Source organism: Artibeus jamaicensis, unplaced genomic scaffold, assembly GCF_021234435.1.
Source record: "Artibeus jamaicensis isolate MK-2021 breed Jamaican fruit bat unplaced genomic scaffold, CSHL_Jam_final contig_3163, whole genome shotgun sequence".
Classification (NCBI taxonomy): Eukaryota; Metazoa; Chordata; class Mammalia; order Chiroptera; family Phyllostomidae; genus Artibeus; species Artibeus jamaicensis.
The window spans coordinates 91,679-109,567 of record NW_026521735.1 but is presented as its reverse complement, the minus strand read 5'-3'; the positions used below and the strand labels follow the sequence as shown (position 1 = coordinate 109,567).

Below are 17,889 nucleotides of genomic sequence, written 5' to 3'. Positions count from 1 at the left end.
TCTAACTTTGGTGCCATTATGTTTTAAATAAACAAAACTTGGAAGATCAGGATTTGCCCAAGATCACACAACTAAAAAGCAGTCAAGTAGATGTGATTCCAAGTATGTCCACAAATTCTTTACAGTGGTTTAGGCAGAAACTCTCTGAATTTCTTTCTCTGCTATTTATAAAATCACCTGTGTCCACAACCACCTTGGTGAAAAAGAGGCTTCTCTCACCCACAGCTAGTCTCTCCACCTGTGTTCTAAATCCATTCTCCCCACCTATTCAAGGACCTAGATCAAATTCCCTCCCTCTTGACACTCTCACCCTCCCCCCTTTCTTTTTCCCTCTATCACACAAACATATTTCATTTTCTCACCTCTTGAATCCCTGTAGTCCTCTCAATTACCACCTTCTCTTAACAATGTTTCCTGGAATTACCAGTCTTCACCAACTCAACTTCCTCACTTCTCATGTATCCCTTAACCAACCCTAACCCACTTCCTGCCTTCAAAACTCCAGTAGAACTGCCTTTACTAAGATTACCAGGGACTCCCATTGCCAAGTCCTGTGGATGCTTCCTCTGTTCCTTAAGTTCCTTGAATTCTCTGCTGCAGCTGACCTGTAGACCATTCTTTCCTTGACACTCCCCCTTCCTTCAGTGACCCCGCTCTCTTGGTTTTCCTCCTACTTCTCTTTTGTGGGTGCCTGCTACTCAATCTGACCCTTAAAGGGGAGGACAAGAGTACAGAATCCCCCAAGAACCCACCCTGGCCCTCTGCCCCTCACATTTTGTACACTCACCTCAGAGACCACTCTCACCCTCCCTTCAACTACCACTTATGTGATGATGCTTCTGCAGCCCAAGCCCTCTCAGAAGAGGCCTGGCCCGCACAGTGTTAACTCATCCCCTTTATGCTCCAAGGCCTTGCTCTCCATTCCCCCTCACTAGTACCTTCAGGGTCTCCCTCTTCCTTGCATCCCAAGTTCAAGCAATCCCCAAGCTCTGCAAACTCTTTACCTTTCTCTCACCTGCTTCCCATCCCCTTCTCCTCTTCCTACTGCTGCCCTAGGTCAGGCCTTCACTCTTAAAACACACAAACATACATACACAAACAGCTGCAACTATTTTGGGTTGTCCTCTTTCCTCTGGGAGAGACCCCTCCACTGGGGTCTACTTTTCCACCCTGCTTTTGGAAGAAGTCAGCTAAAACACACAGTGCATCATATCATGCCTCTGCTTAAAATCATTCAAATAACACAGCTTTAGAGTAAAATTTGAACTTTTATTTGACACCCAAATTCTTTCAAGATTAAGCTTCTCCTTCCCTTTGTAACTTTTTCTTTTTTAAGATTTTATTTATTTACTTTTAGAGAGAGGGGAAGGGAGAGAAGAAAAGAGGGAGAGAAACAACAATCTGTTGCCTCTTGCACACCCTAAGCTGGGGACCCTGCCACAATCCAGACCTGTGCAGGCTGGCGCTCAATCCACTTAGTTAGCCACCCAGCCAGAGCTGTAACCTTATCTTCCCCTCACTATGCTCCTTCCATCCACCAGACCAAACTGCTTAGATTAGTCTTGCCCACAAGGACCTCCTGCAATAATGGAAGAGCTCTGTAACTGTCCAGTATGGCAGCCACTAGCTAAATACAAACTACTGAGCACTTGAAAAGTGGCTAGTGTGACTGAGAAACTAAATTTTAAATTTCACTTAATTCTAACAACTTTAAACTTCAGTGGTGTGGAAGGCTGCAGCACTCCTGTGCTGGGTCAAGCTGCCATGGCCTCTTGAATAAAGACTGCCCTGCCCCACAGTGCTGCTCTTTCACTAGTTCACTGGGCTGGCTCCTCCATGCCCTCTCCAAACCTTCCTCAGTTCTCAGTCTGATGCCATGCCCCTCATCCACATTCCCACACTCAGTAAAAATACACACATACGCTTCTAATAGTTATTGGTTTACCTGCCTCTTCTCCACACAGTTAAAAACTCTTTAATATAAGGGACCTGGTACAGCACTCATTAGCATCAACCAGAATCTCACACAAAGCAGGCATTTAATAAATGATATGAGACCAATAAATAGATATTGAAGAGATATTATCTAAATAGTATTTAACTGATAGCCAGTAGCATAACTAAAAAAAGTGATTTGGACTTATGGATTTTATTTTGTTTTTTTAAGGCTGTGGGTTTTTTTGTTTTTTGTTTTTGCCTTTCAAAGATTTTTGTGGAAAAAAAAAAGCAGCTGGATATTTGTGTGAAGAGTATTTAAAAAGAAAGACTGTTATATGTGCATACCTGTATGTATGTAACCCTTAGTGAGTGAGTCTACTTCAGCCCTAGTAAGAGATGCAGGTATGAAATCATCTTACTTTTGGCAGATTATATTAAGAGTCTATCAAACTCCCATTTTCTAATCTCACTAACTGGAAATTGTACAGAAATGTTCTCCCTTTCCTTTTATTCCCCAGATTTCCTTTTTATTTTCACTTTAAGCATGAGCTTTTAATAAAGGCCTTCAAAAAATGGTTTCCCACTAACATTTTTAGCATTTAAATCTGCTTTCTCACTCCCTCCTGCATCTGTCTCCTCCCTCCCTCCTGAATAGGCTTCCTGGCTCCTCTGGTCAGCACTCCCTCCTGCTCTTCCTCAGCAGCCCCCAACCTGGCTCCTGCTCTGCTCTCCTCAGTGCTGTCTAGCCAGCAAAGAACACCACTGTGCTCTCCCCAGTCAGAGCAATTTCAAACTCAGTGTCCCTCCCACTGGCCTCTCTCTTCCTCATCCCTTGGTTGTTCAGCCGTACTGCTGTGCCTTTATTCCTGCTCTCCAACACCTCTTGCACACAGTCTTCTGGTTCTTCCTTTTTCTAACACAAGCTTTGCTTTTCATATTATGTATTATATTGTATCAAATATATGAGATATTGCTAACAATGGCTACAGCTTATCAAGTACTCACTATGGTTAGGCACCTTGCACATATGACCACATACTGCCCTTTAAGCAAAGATGATGAGGTCTGCCTTACAGATGAGGGCCATGGCTTAGCTCTGGACTGGACTTGCCCAAAATCACAGAGTGAGCAGGCTCAGCAGCCAGCTGTGCCCGGCTCCAAATAAAGTCTAGAGTCTTTCCTTATCAATATACTTCCTTTACATGTATCCCGATCACTCCAAACCCAGTGTTTTCAGTTCCTTAAACTCATGGAACTATAATGTAAGTCTTATTTGGTCCATCTGTTTTTTCTATTTGGCTTGAGTCTTCAGGTTGTACAAAAAGGTTTTTGTTTTTTATTTTTTGTTTTGTTTTGGTTTTTGCCAGTTTTAAGACTCTTCTGTTTGTAATAGGCTGATTAGCATGTGCGTTAATTGAGGACTCTCAGGCTTCCCTGGAAAACAAATAGCAGTTGCCACTTCCCAAGTATTTATTGTGTGTCAAGCACTGTAATAAGGACTTTTTGCTCATTTATCCTTTAAAAAATTCCTGGAGTTACAAATTATAATCACTTTCCATAAGAAACAGGCTCAGAGCCCTGGCTGGTATAGCTCAGCGGATTGAGTGCGGGCCTGTGAACCAGACAATCGTGGTTCGATTCCCAGTCAGAGCACATGCCTGGGTTGCAGACCAGTTCCTTGCAGACCAGTTCCCTGCAGGCCAGTTCCCAGCAGGGGACGCATGAAAGGCAACCATACATTGATGTTTCTCTCCCTCTCTCCTTCCCTTCCCCTCTAAAGATAAATAAATAAAATATTAAAAAAAAAAAAGAAAGAAACAGGCTCAGAGATTAAATCACTTGTCCTAGTTAACATGGCAAGGGCTGTGGAGGCTTCCAAGCCCCATAATTTGAAACCTGAGGGGCCTCAACCAGCTATTATACAATCACTTCCTCTATAGCTCCCCCCCACCCTTCTGTCAACAGTTGATGAAATTCCTGTTGCCAGGCTAATCTGAGAAATACAAGTGCGGACACAGGAGTCCTTGGACCTTTAGCCTGTAGGAAAGCCTCAAGGTCACACCACCACCAGGCTACAACACAGATCTGAGGGAGGGTCAGTCTAGAAAAGTACAGAAGAGGGTAAAGTAGGACCCTGGAGCAGAGAGGAGAAGGAGTGACCAGAAACAACCAGAAGTTCTCAGGATAAAGAAGAAGCACTTGGACTGGAAGGAAGACAGCCATGGAGGAAACAGCTTGGGAACCTCAGCAGGAGAAAGAAGCTAGAGTACAACAACCTTTCAGGGCCAGTAATTACAGCTAAGGGAATCTAAGTCAGTGAAATCTGACTCATGGGTCATGCCTCCACTATTGGAAATTCTACACATAATAAATATTAAAACTGTTTATGACATTCAGATAAAATAAATATGTATTAATTACCTATCCACAGTTAAGAGCTACTCTTTGTTTACAAGTATCATTCAAGGCATGCAAAGGTGAAAGTAACACACTCACTGTTCAGAGGAAAACACACCCAAAAGGTAAAATTTCTTGCTGATGCTTACATAGGTAAATAAGTGCATAGGTCAAAATCCAGGTGCACTTGACCTGAGCCTCGGTTGTACTAGTAAACACCATGCATAAAAATAATACCCACAATGCATTTACAGGCTCCATTTGTGAACAGACACAAAAGCTCAAACTCTCAGATCATTTTTAATAAAACCAGAACTTACTGGTGGAGAGGCAAAACGACAAGAGGGAGAGCTGCCACAGGCACTTCCAGGGATGAAGCTGGCGTACACAGGCACTGGCACCGGGCAGGCTTTGAGGAGAAACAAAAGAAAAATACCACTTTGTAGTTCAAGTACATGACTTGTCTAATAGAAAAACCTGTCAACACTACTGCATTTTTGTGTTGATCAAAAATTAACATTCACCTACTTATTAAATGCAACAATTACTGAAAAGTATTTCAACTTGGATTTGGAAAACCAAAACACAACTAACTACAGGTATTTTTTTTAAAAAGGTCAAGACTATACTTTCAGGGATCATTTCTATAGTCCGTTACTAAAAAGGTCAATAAAATCTTGAGAAACACACACAAAAAATTAGTTATATAATACAAAATACTAATTTTTTCCTTAAGTTTGCAATCACTCTTTAGTAAGAACACAAAAAGTAGGTACTCACATTTTTTTATTGGAACTTGTTCAAGAAAAGGATGGCTAAAAAATGTTTCTGTAATGAAAAATAAGAATGCAACCTTTACAATAATGTTGACTAGCAAATAGGTTAATCTTGTCAATGTAGTCAACATAATATTTTTGAGAGCATTAATAATTATTAACTTATTTATGTTGTCTCCAATTCCTTTAAATGTAAAAGCATATTATTTTTATAAGTCAAAACATTCAAATTATAAGAAATTCTTAGTCAATGAAAAGTTTTAAATAGTAATTGTGAATTCTCAAAACATCACTCCCAGCACAACACACTGAGGCCCCTGGAGCAGTCCTAGAGCAGCTGTGCCCTCTGGCATGCACACACTCAAGCAGACAGCCCCGGGAATGCTGCAATGTATAACCAGGCCCTTCCCAGGCATATTTCTGAGCTTCGGCTGCTCATTGTCCTAAGAGGACGTCTGGTAGCTGATTCGTACAATAAATTCTAGCCTTCTACCGCAGGAGAAGTATTCCTTCAGCTAGTTTCAAAAACTATCTAAAAGAAAAAACTATTTTAGCCCTGGCCAGGTAGCTCAGTTGGTTGGAGAATTGTCCTGATACTCCAATGTTGCGAGTATCCCCAGTCAGGGCACATAAAAGAATCAATCAGTGAATGCATAAATAAGTGGAACAACAAATCAATGTTTCTCCCTCTCTCTCTCTCCCTTCCTCTCTCTAACTCCATCTAAAATAAAATGTCAAAAAAAACTATTAATTTAATTTCTTCACTATCCACCAAGGATAAAAGCTACACAATAAGCCTGATAATTAAAGAAAATTAATAAGTAGATGAGTACTACATGATAATTCATTATTTTACATGATAATTTATTATTCGTTATTTCTTTAAACACCACATAGATAACCTAGGTTATCATTAAGTCTCCAACTTATATAATATTAAATATGACAGGGTAGGCAAGGAGAAAAGCATGAAACCACCTTGGAGGTTTATTAGGTAATACATGTACGAAATCAGAAATAAACTTAACTCAGATTCAGACTATATTATTTTCCACCCTAAAGGATCTCATGAGTTTCACCAAAATACCCAAAGCTCCTAAAAGTACATATCAATCACAACACTTAGTAAGGGATGGAAATGTGGAGAATTTTGAAGAGAACATGAGTTTTCTACCTTAGATCTTTTTTTTACCTTAGATCTTTTTAAAACAAAAATATACATAACATAAATTCTAGTTTGATATGTAAGATTTTTTATGCTGATCTTTACAGAGGACATAATAGGGATGAAAAAGAAAAGATATAAATGAAAAAACTAGATGGATGAATGCAAAGATTCTATAACCACCTTCCAAATGTAGCACCTTCCAAACTGCTACAGCATTGAAAATTTATAAATTTTTTTAAAACTATTATTCCCAAATATGTTGTTTCATTGATGACCCCTATTTCTCATGGTGACAGAGCAACTCTCAATTTAATTTCCCCCTCTGAAAGAAAAAAATATTGACTAACAACATGAACTAAATTCCAGTTTTGTAAAACTTTTAAGAAAATATATATATCCTTATACAGAAACTACCCAGGCTGTCCCCTGCTGAGAACACTGACTAGGACAGTGAACCGAGTGCTCTGCGTACCAGCTCCCGTGCCATTCTCACAGGAAGTCTGTAGGCACCCTTCTCCTCCCACAGAGATGGGACCTACAGCACACACCAGCCAGAGCTCCATCCCAGTGTCAATGAACAGGCAGGTCAAGGGACCCAAATTCAAACCCCAGTCTATCTTATCCGGAAGCTTATGTGGATTTCTATACTACCCACTAACAGAACAAAATTATGGAATAAACTTTTGCAAATTTCTATAATTATACTGATTGCTACAGAAAAAAATCAAATTTTCTTTTTCCTAAAAATTTGCAGATCAGAGTTAATTTGATAAGTATTTTCATTAAACATGTTACATGGTTTTTCTGGTCTGTCATTCTGAAGTCCTTCTATTTTTACATCAGATTGATAAGAACAAGTTAACAAAATGTCCCCTATTCCCCAAAGAGGAACTGAGACCCAAATAGTTTCAAGGATAAATGTTCTTTCAAAACCTTCAAATACTGGATAATTGCTACAATATTAAGTGTTCTAAGCTCTTTGATTACACAGGAAGTAGTGAAATGGTGTTTGAAAATAGATTGTGATAAGTTACTTAGAGGGAAATTTTTAGCTTTAATGCTTACATTAAAAGAGAAGGTTTAAATCAATGATATGAACTTCTACCTTAAGGTTCTGAAATTCAGCCCTGGCAGGGTGGCTCAGTTGGTTGGAGCATAGTCCTATACACCAAAAGGTTGCAGGTTTGATCCCCAGTTGGAGCCCATACTGGAGGCAACTGATCTCCCCCCACCCCCAGTCTTCTCTCTCTCTCTCTAAAATCAATAAATATATCCTCAGGTGAAGATTAAAAAAATAAACTTAAAAAAAGGAATCCAAAATTCTTACACAGACAACATATGTTCACAAGGGTCACCATATAAGAAGGTACCCCTTGCTGGCCCCTTAAACCCCATTTTTGAGGTTAGGGACTTTTGTACCAGGATTCTGAGTTGTTTTTCCTTCATTCCTTATTTGTAGATCTTTCCCCAAATCTTTCCCCAGCCTCAACCTCTCCTCTGATATCCAGGTACTTTTTGACATCATACGTAGATGCCAAATGACCATCTTAAATTCAGGGTGTCCAACCTAAACTCATCTGGCCCCTACAGCCTGCTCTATCCGCATAGTCTTTCGAATTCAGTAACTGACAACTCCATCCTTTCAGTTGCTTAGGTCAAAAATCCCGAGAATCATCTTTGAGTCTTTTCTTTGTTTCACACCCCACATCCAATTCATCTAGAAATGTTGTGGCCTCTGCCTCCAAAAAGATCCAGAATTCAACAATTTCTTACCACCTCCATTGCTGTTACCAAAGTCTAAGCTACATCATCTCTCATGTGGTGGCTGCAACAGTCTCCTGATTAGTCTCCCAGCTTCCTCCCAGACCTCCTGCCCCTCATCTCAATCTGTTCTCACCAAGCAACTAGATTGATCCTTTCCAAAAACATCAGTCAGCTTATATTAGTCCTCTGCTCAAAACCTTTCAATGGCTCCCCACCACATTTTAAGCAAAAACCCAAGTCTAACTGCTTACATGACATGTTCCTACCTCAGGGTATTTGTACTGGCTATCCTGCTGAAAAACTCTGCCCAGAGATACCCTCATGGCTCACCGGCTCACGCATGTCAATCAGCCTTTGCTCAAATGTCACCTTCTCAGAAAGACCTTCACTAACTAGCTTATTTAACATTTTAATCCCCCACCTCCTTTCTCTTCCTTCTTTATTTTTCCACAGTATTTATCACTTTCTAATAGAGCACATAATTAGAACTTATCATTTGTTTGTGTCTCTCCTCCACAAAAATTTATGCATCTTGAGGATAGGGATTTTGTTTACTACTCTACCCCCCATACCTAAAACATAACAGGCACTCAGTAAGTATTTACAAAATAAGTGAAAGAAAAAAGAGAGATAGAAAGAAAAGTGAAATTGACTCTAATTTTCTTGTGAAGCCTCAATAGAATATTTTTTTAATCTTTTTGGACTACAAAGAAATAAAATTTGCAAAGCATGTGAAATCTGAAAATATTACTTACCAAAGTCCATTCTATCTTTTTGGTTTCTCTGAAGCAAACCCAAAAGAAGATTAGCCAAAGAAGGTGATGTTTCTCTGGGGATGCTGAGGGAAAGGGAAAAAAGAACTGAAGTGATGAGTTCCTATTAACTATATGACTGACTGTTGACTTAAACAGAGTAAACAAAATGGATGTGCAGTTTCACAAATACTACCTTTCATACCAGGACGACCAGAGTAAAGCCTTAATCCTCAAAGGAAAAAAAACACATGAAGCAATTGCCTTTGAGAGTCAGTATCAATTTGGGAAGCCTCCTGTATTGTGTTTACTGCTGTGATATGCTGGAACAGCTACATGAATAAGGCCCTTCACAAGGACAGTCAGTCTTGAGTTTTAACGCAACTTTAACCTGGCACTAAGAGGTTGCTACAGAGTTCTCTATTAGAAAAAGAGCCACCTCCAATTCTTCCTGGAAAAGGGCAGATCTTAAATAAATACAAATGAGAAATAATACAGCTTCCTGAAATCCAGTGAGAAAAAGACAAATGAGGCAACATAAAAATGAGGAAGTAATAGAAATTACAATTCATAGAATAAAAACTAAAAAAAGGACATCAAACAAATAAAAAAGAGCCAGCCTCACTAGTAAAGAGAATAATGCCAATTAAATTAATAGCTAATGCCTGGCTGGTATAGCTTAGTGGATTGAGTGCAGGCCTGGAAACCAAAGGGTTGCAAGTTTGATTCCCAGTCAGGGCACATGCCTGGGTTACAGTCCAGGTCCCCAGTGGGGGCCATGTGAGAGACAAACACACATTGATGTTTCTCTCCCTCTCTTTCTGCCTCCCTTCCCCTCTCTAAAAATAAATAAATAAATACATCTTTTTAAAAAAAATAATAGCTAACATGTTCTCCACCATTTGTGAGGCATCAAGTTGAACAACACCCCACCCATTAACAACATGGGGAAAGGAGCCCTCTCTGCCATGGGAGTGGGAGCAGCCACTTTGAGAGCACACCTCCAGTCCAACAATCCATTTCTAGGAGTCTGTCCTAAGAAAAATCACAAGTGTGTGTACGTACTCTCCCTCTCTACCCCCACTAAAGCCTGTTTTTAGTAATCAGAAAGTGAGAACAAGCATCTGGTTAAACAAAATATGATATATCTATGAGACTCCATGTAGCCATTCAAAAGAATGCAATAGTTGCTGAACAATGTCTATTTTGTACTGCAGAGCAGAAAAAATTACAGAACAATTTGCAAGGATGATGTAATTTGTATTGAACTATATGTGTGTTTATAAATATATACATAAATAAGCATTCAAATGTGTAACGAACTTGCACAAGAAAGATTTTGAAAGCTAAATCTCATCATCTGTAGACAGAGAGCGAGACCTAGGGGGAAGTGACCTTCCCCTTTATGAACATCATTCTGTTTGCCTCTCCTTCTGCTCACAGAACACATATAACTTCCACAGGTTTTCTTTTAAATATAAAAAAGAAAGACAAATGATACAGCACTACACAAGCACCTATGAAATGCTGGTAACTTTCCAATTTCCTGTTAAAACAAATGCTCTCATTACTGTCATTGAAAAAAGTTCAATAATGGAAATACATAAAACACAAAGAGTACAAATAAATAACACTGCATTTACAAATTATAAAGCTCAATTTAATCAAAACACATACCTAGGCATTAAGCTTCTGTTTTTTTCATAAAACATCCTTAAGTCTTGAGGACTATTGGCCTGTATAAAAAAAATTAATTTACTACATAACAGGGGCAAAAATTCCAAATCATATGATTGATGCTTATATTCTTGCTATACAATACAGATTCTGAACCTGAAACCATGGGTGGCTGAAGTACATAGATGGCCACCAAAAATTACATGCCAAGTCTGCATATTGGCACTGAGGTCAGACTCTCAGAGAGGCCTGAAACTTAGAAAAGGTTAAGAAGCACTATTCTGGAGGTTAAGAATCCATATTCATGGCCTATCTAACAGGCACACTATTATTGTGTAAAATTAGGTGTATGAGTATTTTACCTTAGGAGCTCAAGGTTCGAGGACAAGAACTGGATATGCTGCCACTCTTCAGTCTCCACAATAACAAGTGGCACCTTCATCCTAAGAGCTGCTGAACTAGCAAAGCTGCCACTACACACAAACCAGATGTGAAAACTCACTGCTTAACCTGTCCATGTCACTAATTCTTTAAATACTATCTTGGGCAAATAAGTTCACTTTGATCCAATATTCAGATTTAAAGAACCTCTATGTAATTATGCAACATGCACCCAGGAGGAATCACCCCTTGTCAGAGGGCCTCTTTCTGACAAGATGTTAGAGGGGAGAAGGAAAGGGGACAGATCCAAAACAATTTCCATACAGCCTAAACAACTAGCTCTCCCCAGCAGAGACAGGAACAGGCATCTGGAGATACAACTTCCTGTGCCATTCCCAGACTAGCCCTGGCCCTACCCAGATTCCAGTGCTCCAGAGGTAGGAAGCACTGACATCGCAATTCACACCCATTCCCCACCAGGTGGTTAGCCCTGCTCCTCACTGGTTTTCACTACCCTGGAAAATGTGTTTCATGCCCAGCCCAACTACAAAGGGAAGGCAGACAAGAAAGGAAAAGCAAAAAATGTTCTGGCTCACTATAACAGTTTTTTGCCTATAACAAAATCAAAATAAGTCACATAGGAACCAAAAACATTGTTTTCAAAGTATTCTCCATTTTATAAAGGCAACTATAAAATGAGAAGATCCCAAACTGAGCACACAAGAAAAAAAGTCAGGATACCTGAAAAGGTGGTTTTCCAACTAGGCACTGATATATTACTGTTCCTATGCTCCACAAATCTGCCTTAGCATCATAATGTTGAGACATGATTACCTCAGGAGCCTGGGGGGGTGAGAACATTCAAGAGACATGCAATAGATTATTACATAATTAATATGCATATGTTAATTAACTGGAAAAGGTCACACTGCTAACAAAATACTAAAATAAAAACAACACATTTAATGACAAACATTAAATAGAAATGTACATATATAAAAGGTAGTGAAATTTTATTCTCCAGGTATAACATTTTTTATTCTCTCTTACAAATTTCTTATTGGGTCAACTTCCTTTAAAAAGCAGCCCAAGCACTCCCCCTATCTTTAAAGCTATTAGTCCAAGGCTGGACTAATTTCATACTCAAGATGTACAGAATTTTTAAATTATGTTGAATTTAAAAATTTATACTAAGCAGTAAAATTATGATCAAGAAAGTAAATCTAATGAAAAAAATTTTGAACTTTGATTACTAGTTTCTATGATTTCAAAGTTGATTTTAGATTAGATGAAATCCTAATTGATACCCTGGCCAGGTGGCTCAGTTGGTCAGAGCGTTACCCTTTATGCCAGAGTTGTTGGTTTGATCCCCCAGTCAGGACATATACAAAAAGTAACCAGTAAATGCATAATGAGTGGAACAACAAATCAATGTTTCTCTCTCTGTCTCTATCTCTCAAAAAGAAAAAAAAAGAAATACCAATTGAAAATAAATCCATTTTAAACTTAGAATTGAAACAGGCATATTTATTTACTTCACAAGATTCTGAAGTTGTAGAATTAAAGGTGTTTCTAGGCTTGTAATTTCATAACAGTCCACAAGTTTCAGAGCCCTACCCTGTCTGACCTGACACTGTGCAGGTGACAGGGGAAGCTAACTAAACTTTTTCAGTTTTAAGTGCGACACTAATAAAAAAAAAACCTCTACAGACAGAGATCCTGTCAAGAGAGGCAACATGCAAAAGGTTAGCAGATCCTAGAACTGAAGGGGTATCCCCAAAAGGTTTTCTTATACACATCAAGTACAGCATGACCATACTTCAGCAATTTTTATTTTCAATTTAATTTTATAGAAAACTTCTACCACAATAACTAATTAAAAAGAAAAAAAAACTGACTTCCGCCAAGATGGAGGCATAGATGGAGATGCAGTGCTTTCCCACACAACCAAGTTTAGAGACAACAAAATATTAGCAACAGAAAACACAGCCAGAACACAGAAAATTGAACTTTTCGGAAGTCCGATAACAACAAATTCTTCAGCCTGACCGGTAAGAGGGGCGAAACCAGCAGCTGGCGGAGTGGAGTTGCACAGGAAACTCGGTCAGATGGACTCAGATGCATGGATCCCAGGCGTGGTGTTGCAAAGGGCTGACCAAGTGAGTGACCTAGTGAGTGCGACCCAGTGAGCCACCGGTGGATCCGGTGAGGGTGAAGGGCGGTGGGCTGGCGCATTCCTTCGCAGATAGACCAACGAGGGAGTGGGCAGTGAGATGGGACCGAGTGGGTCCCAGCTACAGAGGCAGCAGAGACAGCTGCCATTTCCCCACTCTGACCCCACCACCACATACAGCGTCACAACCCAGCCACCCCACCCTGGAGGCCCCGCCCCGCCCCTAAGGCTCTGCTCCTCATACTTAATGGGTGCAAACAGACCAAAAATGGCTCAAGAAGATCTCAAAGCCCCAGAGCCCTTAAATCTAAGTGACAAAGAAATAGCAAAACTTTCAGATGCACAGTTCAAAACACTAGTGATCAGGATGCTCACAGAACTGGTTCATTTGTGACTAAAGTCACAAATTAGAGGAACATATGAAAGCTAAACTATTGAAATGAATGGCAATGCACAGGAAACCAACAGTAATGGAAAGGAAACTGGGACTCAAATCAAAGGAGTGGACCAGAAGGAAGGAAAAAATGACCAACCAGAAAAGAATGAAAAAACAAGAATTCAAAAAAATGAGGAGAGGCTTAGGAACCTCCAGGACATCTTTAAACGCTCCAACATCAGAATTATAGGGGTACCAGAAGGGGGAAAGGAACAGCCACCAGTGGAAAACTTATTTGAACAAATAATAAAGGAGAATTTCCCCAATCTGGCAAAGGAAATAGACTTCCAGGAAATCCAGGAAGCTCAGAGAGTCCCAAAGAACTTGGACCCAAGAAGAAACACACCAAGGCACATCATCATTACATTAGCCAAGGTTAAAATGAAAGAGAGAATCCTAGAAGCAGCAAGAGCTAAGGGGATAGTCACCTACAAAGGAGTGCTCATCAGACTGTCAGCTGATTTCTCAAAAGAGACCTTACAGGCAAGAAGGGGCTGGAAAGAGGTATTCCAAGTCATGAAATCCAAAGACCTACGACCAAGATTGCTCTATCCAGCAAAACTTTCATTTAGAATGGAAGGACAGATAAAGTGCTTCTCAGATAAGATCAAATTCAAGGAGTTCATTATCACCAAGCCCTTATTATATGAAATGTTAAGGGGACTTATCTAAGAAAAAGAAGTTAAAAAAAACATGAACAGTGAAAGGACAGCAAACTCACACTTATTAAGAACCACACCTAAAACAAAAAACAAAGAGGACAGCTAGATCAGGAGCAGAACCATAGAAATGAAGATCTCATGGAGGGTTAGCAACAGGGGAGTGGGAGGAGAAGGGGGGAGAAGGCACAGAAAATAAGTAGCATAGACGGATAGATGGTAGATAGAAAATAGATAGGGGGAGGGCAAGAATAGTATGGGAAATATAGAATCCAAAGAATTTGAGACACATGGTCATAAACTAAAGGGGGGGAATGGTAGGGGTGGGGGGGTGCAGGGTGGAGGGGAATGAAGGGGGGAATAGAACAACTATAATGGCATAATCAATAAAATAAAAATTAAAAAAAACTAATGGGCAAGGATGACTTTTACAGTCTACTATGTCAAAGCAAAATATGTCTATATTATAGCATTATCAGTAATATAATTAATGTTAGTAAATATAAATAACTCAATATAAACTCCCATCCTGCATGGAAACAAGCATTATGTGCATGCTGCAATGCTTAAAGCTCTGCAAACACAGGAAGATGAGAATCTCACTCACCATGTACATTGGGGATCCACACAGTGTCACAGCCATCATGTTACTATGTAGATAACGTGCAAAACCAAAATCCGCTATTCCACAAAATAAAGAAGAGAAAAACAAATGATACTTTTGCTCACACTTAACACAGATAAAGATTCTTTAAGATACGAGAGCACAAAAAAACTGTGAGAAATTAACAGCCATTTAATAAAACTGTTTACCAAAGAAAAAAGTAGCTACCTCAATTTTAAAAGGCTAAGAGAAAGAAGTCCCCAACTGTACAAGTCACTACTCTGCCAGTTTTGTAACAAAGGAGAAACCACCAACCTTTGCTAGAGCAAGCACTAATTACAATAAATAATTCATTAATATAGTTCTTATTAAAACTGAACTGTCTTTGTCTTCCAAAGATATAGGTGTATCTATATATATCCAAAGATATAGGTGTAACCTATATAACATCAGAAATTTCTTAAAATATTGCTAAGAAATGATTTTTCTTTTAATATAGTTCTTATTAAAACTGCTGTCTTGTCTTTTTTTTTTGTTAGGTGTAACCTATATAACATCAGAAATTTCTTAAAATATTGCTAAGAAATGATTTTTCTAACAACAAAAAAGTTTTTTTAAAAAAATCTAGCATTACAAACTGCTTCAAATAATTTTGAGATATGAGAGCTAAAAACACTGTCAAATAAGAAGGCTGAATAAAATGGTCTTTTAAGATTTCTAATGTTAACCCCATGAGTTGTAAAAAAATCTGGGTTACTAATTTGTTGCCAACGACTGCAATACTTCAGCTTCCCTCTGATGAGAAGCAGGATTTCCTGCTAGGATTCATATTTAGAGTTCCTAACGTGAGCCATTTGGCCCTGTCTGAAATTTACCATATGCTGCCAATAAGGGTTCGCATCTCACTGAACTCAATAAAAATTTCCAAGTGCATCACAAAAATCACTCATTCTAACACAGCTGAAATCAAATTATCTAAAAATACTGAGTCTCAGGGGGGGAAAAAAATAAAATAAAAAAATAAAACTGAAAAAAAAAAAAATAAAAATAAAAATACTGAGTCTCAAAGATGTTCTTTGCATGAAACAACACACAGACACTGACCTATTTTGATGCGAACACCACTGACACTGGACTTTCTGCGATTGGCATAGGACAGCAAGATGTTCTGTGGCTTGAGATCCCTGTGGATTATTCCCTTGCTGTGCAGAATTCGCATGGCAGCTGCAATCTGATGCAGAAACACTCTAATGGTATCTTCACTGAGAGTTCCTTTAGCTAGGAGAAAGAGACACATAAATATTTTAGCACACAAAATCAAATACTGTCTGCACATGCCATCAATAGAATCGAGTTGCTAAGGAGAACATAGAGAGAACTAGATTCACATTTTTTTCCTTTTTCTACTTTAATAACTTAAGTCTATAAAGAGACAGCAGATCCCTCAAAAGTTTTAATTAATCTGTTGTAAAGAGAACTGATTTAGATTTACATCTTTTGTTTTCACTGGTGTTCATTTTTTATTTTCCTTTCTCATTACTCTTTTAAAAATCTTTATTGTATTTTTTCATTACTATTTAGTCCTCTTATACCCATCCCCCTTCCCCCAGCAATCACCACACTCTTAATACACACTCTTAATACACACTCTTCCATTACTCTTAATACAGCAGGTGCTCAACAAATATGAGTCCCCTCTACAAACCAGAAAGTAAATTCCTCTTCATATTAGTCAAATATCTGGGATAAATGTCCATATTCAATTCCAACCATTATACCAGCACAAATTAGAAATAGATGAAGTCCTTGGATGGAGATACTTGGTCATTACTGCCACTTCGACCTGTCAGGACCTGTGTCCCTACATACTCCTCCCCTAATCTCCCCTGCCACCCACACACCTGCCCCACCACAGCACCTTTCATAATTAATGACACCTTTCAGAAGAAATGTTTTAACCTGTTCTATGATAAAGAGGTAGAAGGAACATTCTTTTTAAGGACAGTCATTATTTAATAAATGCTACAGTGTTTCTGTATGTATGCTGGATTATGTAATGCTTAACAAGTTTTGTTTAGAGTCAGGGTGCCTTTGTACAAATCCCAGCTTCTCCAACTGTTTACTGTGTGACTCTGGAAGATGATCCTTCTGTGCCCACCCCTCATCTATAAAAAGCTGAAACTAGGCTAATCACACTGGGTTGCTGAGACAATCAAACAAGACAGCATATTCAATCATGAAGACTTTAGATAAAGGTCTGGCACATAAATACTCAAATATAGTCAGTACACAAATATAAACTCCTTACTGCAATGAAACTAAAAGTAGCCAGTATAATTCTTTGAAATTCCATTTGGGATTTAATATCCACGGCCCTATCTAAATCATCCATACAATTCCAGAATATGTTCTATACTACCTTTCTATATGCAATTAAGATAAAGATATGAAAATAACTAATATTTGGAACAAGTAAAACATTATGGTTTTAAAATAATTTTAATGACATGTTAAACGGCACTTTATGTATTCATGTCTTCAAATAAAATAAATCCTTTTGGTTTAAAAATTATCAAATACTTTTTACTGTGAGGCTATTTTTAACCTATCTCCACTTTTCAATTCTTTGGAATTCTGTTCCTGATGATCACTGTAAAAAAATAAAAATTCAAATACCCTGGGACAGGTAAAAAGTAAAATCTTCTACAATCCCATACCCTTGAGATGACCATTGTTTAAATTTATAGTACAGGATTCCAGAACTACTTTCTTGCTAATGGCAACAGTTAAATTATTACATATTAATGAATGGGTCAAAGCAACACTGGAGCTTTATTTTTGTAATGTTTTACTTAAATTACATTGCAACAATTAAAATGGATAGTATTTTTTTCCCATTTCATTCATTTACATTATCATTCTATGGCTTAGAAAATCCATGGAATTCTGTAGCTACTTAGAACTTATATTTCTATCCCATGATACATAATTGAATATACTTAAAATTTATTTAATTCAGAATCCAAATTCTAACACTGTCTGTTCCCCTGGGGGGAAATTAATGATCTAGTTTAGTGCAGGCTGTTTCTGGATGCAAACGTAGTAAAAATTCACATATTTTTATGAACATGAGATGTGCATTTCTCAACACAATCCGATAAACT

At 38.4% G+C, this 17,889-nt stretch overlaps 1 protein-coding gene and 1 pseudogene across 2 annotated transcripts in view; one reads left to right on the top strand and one right to left on the bottom strand.

Moving 5' to 3' along the window:
- ULK2 (unc-51 like autophagy activating kinase 2) overlaps positions 1 to 17,889 on the bottom strand; it is a 141,280-nt gene that overhangs the window by 96,287 nt on the left and 27,104 nt on the right. For both annotated transcript variants that reach the window (XM_037166292.2, XM_053663297.1), the window contains 7 exons: positions 15,830 to 16,003; positions 14,729 to 14,802; positions 11,595 to 11,696; positions 10,473 to 10,531; positions 8,799 to 8,881; positions 5,116 to 5,163; positions 4,656 to 4,744 (listed from right to left, as the gene is read on the bottom strand). In XM_037166292.2, coding sequence (XP_037022187.2) covers positions 4,656 to 4,744; positions 5,116 to 5,163; positions 8,799 to 8,881; positions 10,473 to 10,531; positions 11,595 to 11,696; positions 14,729 to 14,802; positions 15,830 to 16,003 — 629 coding nt within the window. The remainder of the gene's footprint in view (positions 1 to 4,655; positions 4,745 to 5,115; positions 5,164 to 8,798; positions 8,882 to 10,472; positions 10,532 to 11,594; positions 11,697 to 14,728; positions 14,803 to 15,829; positions 16,004 to 17,889) is intronic.
- On the top strand, positions 4,955 to 5,038 carry LOC119064788 (uncharacterized; annotated as a pseudogene).